At 40.9% G+C, this 15,997-nt stretch overlaps 2 protein-coding genes across 2 annotated transcripts; both read right to left on the reverse strand.

Moving 5' to 3' along the window:
- Positions 1 to 1,974: 1,974 nt before the first annotated feature.
- LOC109561005 (olfactory receptor 2V1-like) lies at positions 1,975 to 2,925 on the reverse strand. Its single transcript, XM_019963436.2, has one exon. It carries the CDS (start codon positions 2,923 to 2,925, stop codon positions 1,975 to 1,977), a length of 951 nt encoding a protein of 316 aa, XP_019818995.2.
- A 7,669-nt stretch (positions 2,926 to 10,594) lies between these two features.
- On the reverse strand, positions 10,595 to 11,545 carry LOC139183985 (olfactory receptor 2V1-like). Its single transcript, XM_070792278.1, has one exon. It carries the CDS (start codon positions 11,543 to 11,545, stop codon positions 10,595 to 10,597), a length of 951 nt encoding a protein of 316 aa, XP_070648379.1.
- Between the last annotated feature and the right edge of the window lie 4,452 nt (positions 11,546 to 15,997).

Here is a 15,997-nt window from a genome sequence, read left to right on the forward strand (position 1 = left end):
AATAAATACATATTTATCCATAATTACCTTAAATGTCAATGGACTAAACCCTCCAATCAAAAGACATAGGGTGGCAAATTGGACAATGAAACAAAAACTTACAAAATGCTTTTACAATAAGAGGCCCCACTTTAGGATGAAGGACACATTTGGATTGAAAGTAAGAGGATGAAAAAAGATATTTCATGCAAACAGATATGACAAGAAAGTGGGGTTAGCAATACTCATCAGACAAAATAGACTTTAAAACAAAGGCCATAAAGAATGATAAACAAGGACACCATGTACTAAAAAAAAAAAAAGGCTCAATACAAAAAGAGGATATTATACTCATTAACATATATGCACCTAATAAAGGAGCACCTAAATACATAAAACAAGCACTAGCAGACATAAAGTAAGAAACTGACAGCAACACAATAATAGCAGGAGATTTTAACAGCCCACTGACATCAATGAACAGACCTTCCAGACAGAAAATCAATAAGGCAATAGAGATCCTAAATGAAATAATACAACACATGGAGACTAAACAAAATGCTACTAAAAATATCCATGGGTAAATGATGAAATCAAGGAGGAAAATTTAAAATATCTTCAGACAAATGACAACGAAAACACAAATCTACAAAATCTATTAGATGCAGCAAAAATAGTTCTAAGTAGGAAATTCCTAGCAATACAGGCCTTCCTGAAAAAATAAACATCTTAAATGAACAACCTAAATTACCACCAAAAAGAATTAGAAAAAGAACAAACAAAGCCCAAACTTAACAGAAGGAAAGACATAATGAAGATCATAGAGGAAATAAATAGAGATTTTAAAACTATAAAAATCAATAAAGCCAAGAGGTAGTATTTTGAAAGGGTAAACAATATCAACAAACCTCTGGCCAGGCTCCCCAAAAGAAAAGAGAGAGGACTCAAACACAATAAGAAACAAAAAAGGAAAAATAAAAACTTATACTTTAGAAAGTTAGAAATACCATGAGAACACTATGAACAATTATATGCCATCAAATTGGACAACCTAGAAGAAATAGGCAAGTATCTGGAAACATTGTTGCTGCTCAGTCAGTATGTCTGATTCTTTGTGACTCCATGGACTGTAGCACACCAGGCTTCTCTGTCCACTCCTTCCCAAAGTTCGCTCAAATTCATGTCCATTGAGTCAGTGATGACATCCAACCATCTCATCCTCTCTTGCCTCCTTCTCCTCCTGCCCTCGATCTTTGCCAGCATCAGAGTCTTTTCCAGTGAATCAGCTGTTTGCATCAGGTGGCCAAAGCATTGGAGCTTCAGCTTCAGCATCAATCCTTCCAATAAATATTCAGGGTTGATTTCCTTTAGGATTGACTGGTTTGATCTCCTTGCTGTCTGAGGGACTCTCAAGAGTCTTCTCTAGCACCACAGTTCAAAACCATCCATTCTTTGGCACTCAGCAGCCAGATATGTGTACCCCATCCACACTGATAAGTCATGAGATTCAGGCAGCACACCAAGGAGAACCATGAACTTGGGCAGTCTCCTCAGCCTTCTGTAATTCTTGAAGGGACACAGCTAAGAGTGGTCTCATGCCCAGTCTCCCAGCAACTGAGGGATTAAGGGTCTGTGTCTTCTGTACTATGTAATCATAGAGGCTCGGACTTCCTCCCACATTGCCCATACTCAGCATGGATAGGATAGATTGAATTGATGTGCTAATCTGGTTATTTCTGGTCAGAAACTAACTTTAATTTTCAGTAGGACATATTCGGCAACCCACTCCAGTATTCTTGCCTGGAGAATCCCAGGGATGGGGGAGCCTGGTGGGCCACTGTCTATGGGGTTGCACAGAGTCGGACAGGACTGAAGCGACTTAGCAGCAGTAGCAGCAGCAACAGCAGGACATATTCGTACCTCCTTCAATCAAACTACATTTGAGTAAGCCAGGTTCCCAGGGCCCAGAGCTATATATGCAGTGGCAGTGCCAAGTTATTCCTGTCTCCCACCACATAGACACCTCCCCAGGAATTTCTTGAGAGCACCAGCCACTTCCTTGTTCCTCAGACTGTAGATGAGTGGGTTGAGCATAGGGGTAATCATGGTATAGAAGGCTGAGACCACCTTGTCCTGCTTGGAGGAGTGGTAGGTCTGGGGCCGCATGTAAGCAATCATGGCAGCCCCATAGAAGAGAGAGACGACTGCCATGTGGGAGGAACAGGTAGCAAAGGCCTTTTTCCGACCTTCAGCAGAATGCATGCGGAGCACAGTTACAAAGATCAGCAGATAGGAGACAGAGATGACAGAGAAGGGCAGGAGTAGCATAATGACACAGCACACATAGATCATCGTCTGATAGAGAGAAGTGTCAGCACAGGCCAGCTTAAGCACTGCGGGGATGTCACAGAAGAAGTGGTCGATCTCCTGAGAGCCACAGTAGGGAAAGCTCAGGGTATAGATGGCCTGAATTAACCCATCCACCAGACCAGAAAGCCAACACAATGCCACCATGAGCCAGCAGACACGTCGACTCATGACCACTGAGTACCTCAGTGGGTTGCTGATGGCCACATAGCGATCATAGGCCATGAAAGCCAGCAGGAAGCACTCATCCCCCAGGAGGGTGACAAAGAACAGGATCTGGAGCCCACAGCCTGTGAAGGAGATGGAGCCATGGCCCATAAGATAGTCGATGGCCATCCGTGGTACAATGGTGGAGATGAGCATGAGATCCATGAGTGACAGCCAGCTGAGGAAGAAGTACATGGGGCTGTGTAGACGGGAGTCAGTGTTGATGAGGAGGATCATGAGCCCGTTGCCAGAAAGGGCCACCAGAAACATGGCCATGATGATGGAGAAGAGGAGGAGGTGCAGTGGTGTGTGGTTGAAGAGGCCCAGAAGGATGAAATGGGACATGAGAGTCTGATTTTTCACCAAGACCATTGTTCCTGCAGAAGTGTGCACCAGTAGATGGTTCGGATCTGGAATCAGGTGGTTTATGTTTAGTGCAACATTACTAAAGTCATTACAACTTTTTCCAATATGTTGCCCTCTTTAAATGTTATTTGGTTTAGAACAAAAGGCATGTCCTTTTAAGAGAAATAACCTGTAACAAAGATGCAGGCTGTTGTTGCTGATGCTGCTTTGAATCTAGGACTTGCTGCATCTTGTTGAGAAGCACATATCAAGCTATTATTGCTAAAGTGGGCACTGATTTTGCTTCTACTAGAATGAGTCTGTCTCCAGTCTATAGAGCTGCTTTTCCTACCAAGCTCTGCTGCTGCTGCTGCTAAGTCACTTCAGTCATGTCCGACTCTGTGCAACCCCATAGACAGCAGCCCATCAGGCTCCACCGTCCCTGGGATTCTCCAGGCAAGAACATTGGAGCGGGTTGCCATTTCCTTCTCCAATGCATGAAAGTGAAAATTGAAAGTGAAGTCGCTCAGTCGTGTCTGACTCTTAGTGACTCCATGGACTGCAGCCTACCAGGCTCCTCCATCCATGGGATTTTCCAGGCAAGAGTACTGGAGTGGGGTGCCAGCCTTAATCAAAGATTTTCTTTTTCAGATAAACGTACTAAAGCAGCAAAGGCATTTACCATCTCTGTGAACTGAGCATTTACATAACCTCTCTGAACTTGTTTTCTCATATTAATTTGAGATAACAGCTATCTTGTAAAGTGATATTAAACACTGAAGGTGAAAGCATAAGCTATTCCTAATGGGACAGAAATAATGATACCTCACATTACTCGAGCATTTCTCATGTGCCAAGCAACACCATGACCACTCTGTCACATCCTCATAACTGCCTGGAAAGACTGATTATTGTCACTGTTAATAAGTGGGGAAACTGAGACAGAGGGAGATTATTTTTTCAGATATGGAAGCATAAAGTATTTCTTAAGAAGCTAGTAAATGAAAAACTGGAGGCAACCTAAAACCCAACACAAAGTAAATTATAAAATAATCAAATAATAAAATATATTGCCAGTGGAATACTTATGACATTTTAATAGATACTGAGCAAAAAAATTATAACAACTAGTCTTTTTAAGTATTTCAAAAAACTGAGAAATATGCCAATATATTTAAGCACATAGTTCCATTTAGGTAGTAGGGTTGAGAGTTATCTCTCTCCAACTGTGTATTTTATACATCTTATATTAGGAATATGGAAATATAATTTTAAATTAACATTATACTATGTATAAGATCAACATACAAAAATCTGAATCTTCTTCATACATACCACTAAATAAACAACTTATACAATTGCAATAAAAACTGTGAAGTGCCTAGGAAAGAACCCTAATGCTAAAAATTATAAAGCATAATTGAAAGACAGTAAAGAAGGCCTGAAAAAAGCTATGCATATTTTTTGAGACATAAGCTTAACAGTGTAAGGATGTAAATTCTCCACAAAATTAATCTATAATTTCTTTGAGATCCCAATTAATTCCCAAAAGGAATCTTGCATTTTGGATATGACCATATAGAGGTAGAATTCTCTCAAAAGTCACTCAAAATCAGTAATGAGATCAAGAACAGGAACACAGTATATGTTGGATAAAGTTAGGCTAGCTGAAATTAGAACCCACAAAATAAAATTTGAAGGGACAGCAAAAGCAGTAAAAAACTGAGCAAGGGAAGGGGTAAAAATGGAAAAAAGACACCTGTGAGCATAAACCGCAAAGTAACCTCTCCAAAGATAGGAATAAAACCAAAACTACCAGTTTCAGCCAGCAGCAGCTGGAAAGTGGTACAAGGATTCTAAAGATAGTAGTTTATCCCAAGGAGCAGAGGAGAAGGACTTGAACAAAGACGTGCAGATGAGTTGTATTTGCAGGAATAGTTCTGTATTGGTGATGGGGGGAAAGACAGGATGTACACACATCCACATAGTTCTCCATCCCAGTAGCTCAAGGAAAACTAAATAGAATCCTCAAAACCTAGTGTAGCAATCCACGACATACTAACAACTCAACCTCTGGATTAAAATGGCAAACTGAACACACCTAATACCTGCCTCCTGAAAAAAACCACTAGAAAGACAGCTGCTGCTGCTGCTAAGTCGCTTAAGTCATGTCCAACTCTGTGCGACCCCATAGACAGCAGCCCACCAGGCTCTCCCGTCCCTGGGATTCTCCAGGCAAGAACACTGGAGTGGGTTGCCATTTCCTTTTCCAATGCATGGAAGTGAAAAGTGAAAGTGAAGTTGCTCAGTCGTGTCCGACTCTTAGCGACCCCATGGACTGCAACCTTCCAGGCTCCTCTGCCCATGGGATTTTCCAGGCAAGAGTACTGGAGTGGGAGAAAGACAGCAGTTACAGGTAAAAAGAACTAAGTACCTATCAAGAGTAAAAATTGAATAAACTGAAATAATATGAGAATGAGGTTGCTTTTTGTATGTTTATATAGAATTGTCCTCAAACTATATTGTTCAATGTAAAAGTGACATTAAAGAAGAGTGTATACAGTAAAATTGAACATATAAGGTATTGTATTACTTATTTTATATTAATTATGTGATATATATGTTTAAATAAATATCATATTACAATTATACTATATTTCATACATTTCAGGGAGTATTACTTAGTATTATATTTTACTCATATATGTGTAAAAAGAAATGAATATGTTTCTGTATACATTTATTTATGTGAATGTCAAAATCTCTGAAAGAAACCTCTGAAAGTAACACCATCAATTATTAGTTTTCAGTTAAGTGCTCACTGACTCTTTCATCTCATCTGCAAAATGAGGACAAGAATAGTCACCTCCCAGGGTGGTTAGGAAGACTGAGTTCGTGTGTCAAAAGCACCAGACACTTGCCTTATTCACACAGAAAATGATCAACAAATGGTGGGTACTGTTGTTGAGCAGAGGAGTAGGGCTAAGCCTGTTCACTGAATGACAGAGAGACAAGGAGACATGATAAGGGGAGAAACTATTAGTAAGAAGCTGTGATGGTTCAAGCAAGAGATGGCCACTGGCTGTGTTACGTTAGGCAGGTTACCTAATCATTGTGAGCCTCAGTTTTATCATCCATTTTGTCAGTGAGAATAAAATGAATTATGTATATAAAGCCTCTACTCTTGTGTCTGGTGCATAGTAGGTACCCAATACACATAGGCAGGAACATAATGATGTCTACAATTTCCATTACTTATTATGCTCTGAACAAGATGGTAGCAAGAGAAATGTAAGGAAGGAAAATATTTTTAAGTGCATTGCATTAGAGTTTGAATTTACATCTTAATAGGAAACTTGGCCACTGTTTACTCAGGCTAATCAGATGCATCAGTTGACTTTCAATAAATGCCTTGGGAAAACTAATCTTTACTGATAAACATGGCCCTACTCCAATGTAATGTAATCCCTTGGTACCAACTGTAAAGCAATTTTTTTTCAACAAAGCCTTACCAGATAGCTATTGCAGATATAGAATCAGCCAGGCAAAGCAGGGGATATTTTAGTGTAGAAAGGCAATCCTGCATCCCTCAAGTAAGGCTTGCAGAGCCCAAGGTTGTGCATAAATGACTCCTGTAGGGGTGCACCCAGGAATTTTCTCAGAGAGCCTGGAAGCAGAATGAGGAGAAGTCAAACCTATGGTAGAACTTTCTCAAAAGAGAAGGAAGCTACAGTGTAGAAGGAGAAAGGAGCAAACACACCAAAACATTTCTCCAAATAAGAGCAGAGTTCAGGGTTATTCAAGTAGAAGAGGAACAGGAGAGATCATCCAAAAGAAAAAAAAAATTATGTGGTTTTAGGGAAAGACAAGCAAAAATTGTTTTCATGAGTTGCAAACATAAGCACAAATGGTAGATAAGCATGAGAGGACTTTACCATAATCTTTCAAAATCTAACAAACAGGTATCAGAGACACTCTCCCAGTACCTTGAAGGGGCCAGTTTCAGATGGTCTAGCCATGTTGCACTTCATTAAACTTGAATAGACAAATCATGTATACCATTGTAAAACTGGTCATGAGCCCATAGGAATGAAATTTCCCTTCTCTTAGGTCTCATTCTCCTGAGCTTTAAAATGAAATACTGGATCAAGCAACTCTCAGGTTTTCTCTAATTCTACCCATGGAGTAAAGAATTAGGAGAAAAATCATTTCAGAAAACAAAATCTAAGCACACAAGAGTTTTCTAATTTAAGATAAATAGTAATCAAGAAAATGTCAGGGATAGTTGTCAGGTGAAAAATCATTTTAAGCATTTCATAGCAGAGAGGTAAAGTATAAGACACAGAGAGGAAGAGCCTTACCCAAAACCATGTAATCAGGAAAGCCTGGAGAGTCATGAGGTAGATTCCATTGGGAGCTCTATGCCCTGAGTAAATAGATTCCACAACCCAAGAAGGACTGATCAGATCACTCAGCTGGATCTACAAAGGGTCTCTCTAACTGCAGAGAAAACTACACATCTCCATCTTCTTGAAACAGAAGCTGAAGGGAATTATTAAACATCGAGAAGAGAAATTTCCAGGGGAAAGAAAGGCTTGTTTGGTCAGAACTCCTCTAGAATTTCCTCCTAACTTGTGAAAATATCAGTTGATCAAGATGTCTGGAAGGCCTCCCATCCATCAGCAGAAACTATCCATTGTCTCCCACCTTGGCTGTGGAAAGATTTTGAAGAAATGCATTAATACTGGTTGAAAATGGGAAGAAAAAGTTCAGAAAGAAGGAACCCCCAAATCCTGGAAAAGAGTGTTTCATGCTAAAAACCCAATAGAACCTTTAGTGGTCAAGAAAAACTCATTTGGAAAGAAAACTTAGAGCACAGAGAGACCATACAGCCCTCATCCAAAAGCAAAGACCATGGAAGAGGGCTAGACAAGGAGGGAAGGGGCTTCTATCTTGGAGTCAGCAGACTCTGTCACCTGTGGAGAAACACTTGTTGGCCAGGTTTAGCATCCAGCTGAGAGGTTTTATACTGTGTCACTTCTCACTGAGACTCATTGTTTTCCCTTCAATTGTGACTAAAGAAAGCTACTTCTGTTCTTACAAGTCCTTAGAGAACCCTCCTCTGCCACATCTCTGTCCCCAGTCTGTTGCAGTTAAACCTTTTGGGAAAGGAAGCCTCTTGCAAAGTTTTCTGCTCATCTCAGTTCACCAGTAAACAAACTCTCTTTCAGGGAAACATTGAGAGGAAAACTGGGGAGAGATTCTATGGATCAATCTGGGAAGAACTGACTCTCCTTCCATTCCAAAATGGAATGGGAAATATTGACTTTTGTTCTGGGATATGACCTACATTGTAAGTGTTCACTAAATATTGGGTGTAGGTGAAGCCAACAAGGAATCTTCCAGAGTTTTCCAGACTTTTGTCCCTCTGGTTCCTTCTGCCTCTTCCTATTAAGCTATAAGATGTTCCCATCCAATATCACACTGATCTTTCTAACCTCAGAGCTCAATTCCACTGGAATTTTTCAAGTCAAAAATTCAACAAATACTCTGCTATGAAAAACACATCACCTGCCTAGACTGACCACCTCTTTCTCACTTTTCCATCAGCTCTGGCCCAGTTGGGTTTCTGTCATACTAAGTAATTTACAGAAATAAACAGCATAGACAGACACTTGACATTGAAGTTATATAGAGCTGAGTGTCAATATTTTTAGGCATCATTCTGAGCTAAGAACCTGCCTGAACCTATTTGCTCATTTGTAAAATGGGAACAATAATTTTTCATCACAAAACATTTGTTGCATGAATTAAATTCATAGACAACCTTAAGTCATCTCCCTGTTATAAGGTTGTAAGAATTGTAGTTACTAGTGTAACTTGCCTCCATTCTCTCTAAAGCCACAAAACTGTGACAGAAACACAGATTTTACAAATATAATATAAAACTCATTAAACAAATATCCAATGTCCATAGCAAGCAACAGAACAAATGCCAAGAAGGGGAGGATATTTAATTTCCAAGGTTACCACATCAAATATTCAAAATTATCCAGTTTTTGGGCTTAGGGGCGTCGGGTAGCTGCAGAGTACATCATGAGAAATGCTGGACTGGAAGAAACACAAGCTGGAATCAAGATTCCCAGGAGAAATATCAATAACCTCAGACATGCAGATGACACCACCCTTATGGCAGAAAGTGAAGAGGAACTAAAAAGCTTCTTGATGAAAGTGAAAGTGGAGAGTGAAAAAGTTGGCTTAAAGCTCAACATTCAGAAAACGAAGATCATGGCATCCGGTCCCATCACTTCATGGGAAATAGATGGGGAACCAGGGGAAACAGTGTCAGACTTTATTTTTCTGGGCTCCAAAATCACTGCAGATGGTGACTGCAGCCATGAAATTAAAAGATGCTTACTCCTTGGAAGGAAAGTTATGACCAACCTAGATAGCATATTCAAAAGCAGAGATATTACTTTGCTAACAAAGGTCCGTCTAGTCAAGGCTATGGTTTTTCCAGTGGTCATGTATGGATGTGAGAGTTGGACTGTGAAGAAAGTTGAGTGTTGAAGAATTGATGCTTTTAATCTGTGGTGTTGGAGAAGACTCTTGAGAGTCCCTTGGTCTGCACGGAGATCCAACCAGTCCATTCTGAAGGAGATCAGCCCTGGGTGTTCTTTGGAAGGACTGATGCTAAAGCTGAAACTCCAGTACTTTGGCCACCTCATGCAAAGAGTTGACTCATTGGAAAAGACTCTGATGCTGGGAGGGATTGGGGGCAGGAGGAGAAGGGGACGACAGAGGATGAGATGGCTGGATGACATCACTGACTCGATGGACATGAGTCTGAGTGAACTCCCGGAGTTGGTGATGGACAGGGAGGCCTGGCATGCTGCGATTCATGGGGTCGCAAAGAGTCGGACACAACTGAGCGACTGAACTGAACTGAACTGAAGGTCTTTCCATGATTTAATTTCTTACTTCTCTTCACATCAACCATAAAAGGAGCCCCTCCTAATGCCCACATGCAGTGAGTGCATGTACATGATGATATTTTGCCATCTCAGCTTTAAATCACCATTATTCCTGAGTCATAGTTCAGTTTCACAGAAGTAGACTGAGGCATGCTTTGCAAGCAAAAATTTATTAGAGAATGCTCTTCAGAATTAAGAATTCTGGTGAAAGAAGAGGGTTAAGGAAGAAAAGTTGGATGCAAGAAGTCGTCTGCAGTTCCTCAGATGATTCTATGGGGAGACTGAATTTGGGGAGCTCTGGAACTTGGTTGTCCCTTCAGGGTCAAACTGAGACAAGACAGTCAGGCATTTATATCCTATATTACCAGTCACGAGATTCAGACAGCTCTCCAAGGAGAACCATGGCCTTCAGCAAGGTGCCTCTCCTCAGCATGGACAATTCCTTGAGAGGAACACAGCTGAGAGTGGTCACCTGCCCACTCTCCCAGCCCCTGAGGGGTGAAGGATCTGTGTCTTCTAGTCTTTGTAATCCCAAAAGCTCTTACATTGCCTATACTCAGCATGGACAGAATTCATTGAATTAATGTGCTAATCTGGTTACTTCTGGTCAGAGAATGACTTTTATTTTCAGTGGGGCATGTTCATACCTCCTTCAATCAAACTACAGTTGAGTAAGCCAGGTTCCCAGGGCCCAGAGCTGTACAAGCAGTGGCAGTGCCATGCTATTCCTGTCCCCCACCACATGGACACCTCCCCAGGAGTTTCTTGAGAGCACCAGCCACTTCCTTGTTCCTCAGGCTGTAGATGAGTGGGTTGAGCATAGGGGTAATCATGGTATAGAAGGCTGAGACCACCTTGTCCTGCTTGGAGGAGTGGTAGGTCTGGGGCCGCATGTAGGTGATCAGGGCAGCTCCGTAGAAGAGAGAGACGACTGCCATGTGGGAGGAACAGGTAGCAAAGGCCTTTTTCCGACCTTCAGCAGAATGCATGCGGAGCACAGTTACAAAAATCAGCAGATAGGAGACAGAGATGACAGAGAAGGGCAGAAGCAGCATGAGGATGCAGCACACATATATCAAAGCCTCATAAATGGATGTATCTGCACAGGCCAGCTTAAGCACTGCAGGGATGTCACAGAAGAAGTGGTCGATCTCCTGAGAGCCACAGTAGGGAAAGCTCAGGGTATAGATGGCCTGAAACAACCCATCCACCAGGCCAAAGAGCCAAGATCCTGCCACCATGAGCCAGCAGACATGGCGGCTCATGACCACTGAGTACCTCAGTGGGTTACTGATGGCCACATAGCGATCATAGGCCATGAAAGCCAGCAGGAAGCACTCATCCCCCAGGAGGGTGAGGAAGAAGAGGATCTGGAACCCACAGCCTGTGAAGGAGATGGAACCATGGCCTAGGAGATAGTCGATGGCCATCCGTGGTACAATGGTAGAGATGAGCATGAGATCCATGACTGACAGCCAGCTGAGGAAGAAGTACATGGGGCTGTGTAGACGGGAGTCAGTGTTGATGAGGAGGATCATGAGCCCGTTGCCAGAAAGGGCCACCAGAAACATGACCATGATGATGGAGAAGAGGAGGAGGTGCAGTGGTGTGTGGTTGAACAGGCCTAGGAGGATGAAGTGGGAGATGTGAGTCTGATTTTTCATCAAGGCCATTGTTCCTGCAGAGGGATGCGCCAGACAGAGGGTTGTGATCTGAAAGCAGGAGGTTTATATTCAATGCCGTATTACTAAAGTCATTAACACTTTTCACAAAACTTTTCCCTCTTTATATGTTACCTGGCTTAGAGTAACAAACATGTTCTCTCAAGAGAAAGAGTGCGAATAAACATGCAGGCTGCTGTTGTTGTTTCAGCTTCTAGGTCTTTCTGCACATAACTGAAAAGCAAATGTTAAGCTATTTTTACTAAAACGGACACTGCTTCTACCTTTGGTAGGCTGGATCTGTCTCCAGCCCACATAGTTGCTTCTCCTGAAGTTCAGTAAAGGATTTGCTTTGTCAGGGAAAAACTACCAAAGCAGAAAAGACATTTACCAACTTTGCGACCTAGTCACTTAATACCCTTTCTGAACCTGTTCTCTCATCTTAAATTGGGGTAACAACTGTCTTGTAAAGTGATAGTAAAGATTGAAAGTAACAACTTGATCAATGCCTGGTAGTACAGAAATGATGACAGCTGACGTCATTTGATCATTTCCCATGTACCAGGTACCATGTTGGGCACTGTCACATTCTAGCATTCAATGCTCATAACTGCTTTGAAAGAATAATGATTATTCCTATTTCACAAGTGGGGAAAGTGAGAGAGTGGGAGGTTTATTAATTTTTTTCAAATGTAAAAGCCTAAAATATTTTCTAAGAAAAATAGTAAGTGAAAAACTGCTGCTGCTAAGTCGCTTCAGTCATATCCGACTCTGTGCGATCCCAGAGATGGCAGCCCACCAGGCTCCCCAGTCCCTCGGATTCTCCAGGCAAGAACACTGGACTGGGTTGCCATTTCCTTCTCCAATGCATGAAAGTGAAAAGTGGAAGTGAAGTCACTCAGTCGTGTTCGACTCTTAGCAACCCCATGGACTGCAGCCCACCAGGCTCCTCCATCCACGGGATTTGCCAGGCAAGAGTCCTGGAGTGAGGTGCCATTGCCTTCTCCGAGTGAAAAACTGGGGACTACCCAAAAGCCCAACCCAAAGGAAAACCTAAGTAAATTGTGGCATGATTAAATGATAAAATAATATGTTGTCAGTGTGATACTTATGACATTTTAATAGATACTGAATAAAAAGTTTATATCAATGAAATATTTTTGTATTTCAAAAGACTGGGAGAAATATGCCAAGATATTAACCATGCGGTTCCACCTAGATAGTGGGGTTAAGAGTTATCTCCCTCCAAAATTTTGTTTTTTACACATTTTCTATTTAGATATATAACTTAATTTTAAAGTAACATTATACTATGTATAAGATCAACAGCCAAAAATCTGTATCTTTCTCATACTATACCACTAACCAATTAAAAAGTAGAAAAAAAATATTTACAACTGCAGCAAAAACTATGAAGTAGGGACTTCCTTGATGGCACAGTGGATAAGAATCCACCTCCAAATGCAGGGAACATGGGTTTGATCTCTGGTCTGGGAAGATTCCACAGGCTGCAGAGCAACTGAGTCCATGTGCCACAACTACTGAGCCAGCACTCTGGAGCCTGCAAGCCTCAACTACTGAGCCTGTGTGTGGCAACTACTGAAACCTGCACGCCCTAGAGCCTGCAGGCCACAACTACGAGCCCACGTCCTACTACTGAAGCCCAGTGCCTAGAGCCTATGCACTGCAATAAGAGGAGCTCCTGAAATGGAAAGTCCATTCACACAGTTGAAGAACAGCCCCCACTCACCACAAGTAGTGAAGAGTAGTCCCTGCTCATCACAAATAGAGAAAGCCCACGCCCACACAAAGCAATGAAGACTCAGTACAGCCCTAAATAATAAATAAATAAAATTTAAAAATATATTTAAAAAAAACTGTGAAGTACCTAGGAAAGAATGCTGATTCTAAAAATTACAAAACATAAGTTAAAAACAGAAAAGAAGGCCTGAAGAAAGCTATGCAGCTCAACATTGTAAGGATGCAAATTCTCCCCAAAATTAATCTATCATTTCCATGTAATCATGATTAAATTCTCAACACAACACTTGCAGTTTTGAAATGACAGTGTACAGTCAGAATTCTCTCAAAAGTCACTCAAAGGCAGTAAGGAGATCAAGAGCAGAAACACTGTCCATGTTGGCTGAAGTTGGAGTTAGCTTAAAAAAGAACTCACTAAATAAAATTGTAAGGGTCACCAGAAGCTGTAGAAACTGAGCAGGGTGAAGAGAAAAGGGGAAAAGAACACCCATGAGCATAGACCTCAAAGTAACTCATCAAAGAGTGGGGCAAAACCAAAACTGATTGTGCCAGCAGAAGGAAAGAACTGGTACAAAGAAGGTCTTGGGACCTGGTTTATTCTAGCAAAGGAGAAGGGATTCAACAAAGACTCACACAGATGAGCTGTATTTGCAAGAATTCTGTTCTTGTGGCATAGAGAGAAGAGAGGCTATACATAAGAATAGCCCTCCAGGGAGTTCTCTGGCAGCCTAGAGGTTAGGACTCCAAGCTTTCACTCCTGTACCCTGGTTCAGTCCCTTGTTGAGCCACTGAGATCCCATAAGCTGCACAGTGGCATGGCCAAAAAAAAAAAAAGAAGCCCTGTAGTTCTTCAACTTAGAAACCTGAGGTTAACTAAATATTATACTCGGCACTCAGAGTCCCAAGACCTATGATACCAGAGTCCCAGGAACTCCACTTCTGGAATTAAATGGCTGATTGAACATACTCAACTTTTGTTTCCTCAAAAAAATCTTACCAGAAAGAGGGTAATGAGTAAAATCTGAACATGAGAAAAGCAAGAATAACAAAGCTTTTAGAACCTCAAATAAATGGGTGGATTGTAACTAGCATGCAGACCTAAGATGGCTAAGGGACTAGAAGTCAGGGCAAGGGTGAGACTGAAAATGGTGATTTTCTGAAAGATGGCTAAAGGAGCACAGTTCCCTCCCAACTCCGCACACATGGGCCCCACCCATCCCTCATCCTGGCAGAAAGTAGGAGAATAATTCTCCAGAGAAGTTGAATCCAATAATTCCAAACCCAGTGGAGGCCCAGTGGAGGTGATGGTGCTGTGAGCACAAGGCAACATGTCAAGAATGGGGTTGGGGGTTGGGGGGAGTTCCCAAGATCCAGATTTATTCCCTTTAAGCAGGAAAATAGATGAGCCTCTACTCAACCCAGAAAACATCTAAAGATACTGACATTGTAAATTAAAAAAAAAAGGCCAGTCATTTTGCTAAGTGAAGCCACAATGACATGCCCATGGGCTTGCCTGATACCTCCACCTAGGAAAGAATCCATTGGGAAAGAATCCACCTGCCAAGCAGGAGATCCAGGTTTGATCCCTGGGTCAGGAAGATTCTCTGGAGAAGAAAATGGCAACTCACTCCAGTATGCCTGCCTGGGAAATCCCATGGACAGAGGAACCTGGTGGGCTACAGTCCGCGGGGTTGCAAGAATCAGACATGATTTAGCAACTAAAAACCACCACCACCTACATGCTTAGGGTGCCCAACGTGTTTGTTTTGACCCCACATTTTAATACAGGTAGACAACAGAGGGTCAGCAAACATCTGAAAAATGTTTCCAACCTCAAAGAAGGAAAGGAAAATCAACAGCAGAGCAAAATGGATGAAAAAAGAAACTCTTCAGGGAAACAAAACTGTTTACATTCAACATTAAATGATGTAAGGAAAGATACAGTAAACATGAACTAGAATGATGTGCAATAGAAAAAGGAACATTCAGAGGATGGAGGATTTTTTAGTAAAAATATAGTTCTATTTATTCATTTTACAGATATATGTGCACATACATGAATTGATGCACAGACAAGACAGTTTGGTGTAGATTTGTTTATAGGAGAAAAAAGCTGGAAAGCAATCTATCAACAGAGGAAAAAATGAATAAACACTGGAATAATATTCAAGTAAGAAACAGAATGAGATTGCTTATTATGTGTTGATAAAAACTTCTCCAAAATAATACTGTTCAAAAAAAAAGCACATTACAAAGTGGTGTTTATAATGTAATTGTAAATATAAAATGTTATACTGTATAATATATAATTATGTACCATAATTATGTTATATATTACTATGTAAATTTTATGCTATAATAATATACTATGTCACATATTATATAATATATACAAGTAATTTATATAATATTACATTTTACATATATATAAATGTGTATATATACACAGATATATACATACATACATCGAAGATATTTCTATATAATACATGCATATACAAATAAATTAAATCTCTGAAATAAAACACAGGATCTACTAACAGTGTTTGCCCCAGAAGAAAGAATTAGAAGAATCAGATTGCTGAAATCTAGGGTAGAAAAAGAAAGTCTTTATGGTATATGGTGTTGTCTCTCTTGAATTTTACTCTTTGTGAGACAATACATACTTTAAATAAATACATAAATATAATGCTGAAATGATAA

The sequence above is a fragment of the Bos indicus genome, chromosome 7 (genome assembly GCF_029378745.1).
Source record: "Bos indicus isolate NIAB-ARS_2022 breed Sahiwal x Tharparkar chromosome 7, NIAB-ARS_B.indTharparkar_mat_pri_1.0, whole genome shotgun sequence".
Lineage (NCBI taxonomy): Eukaryota > Metazoa > Chordata > Mammalia > Artiodactyla > Bovidae > Bos > Bos indicus.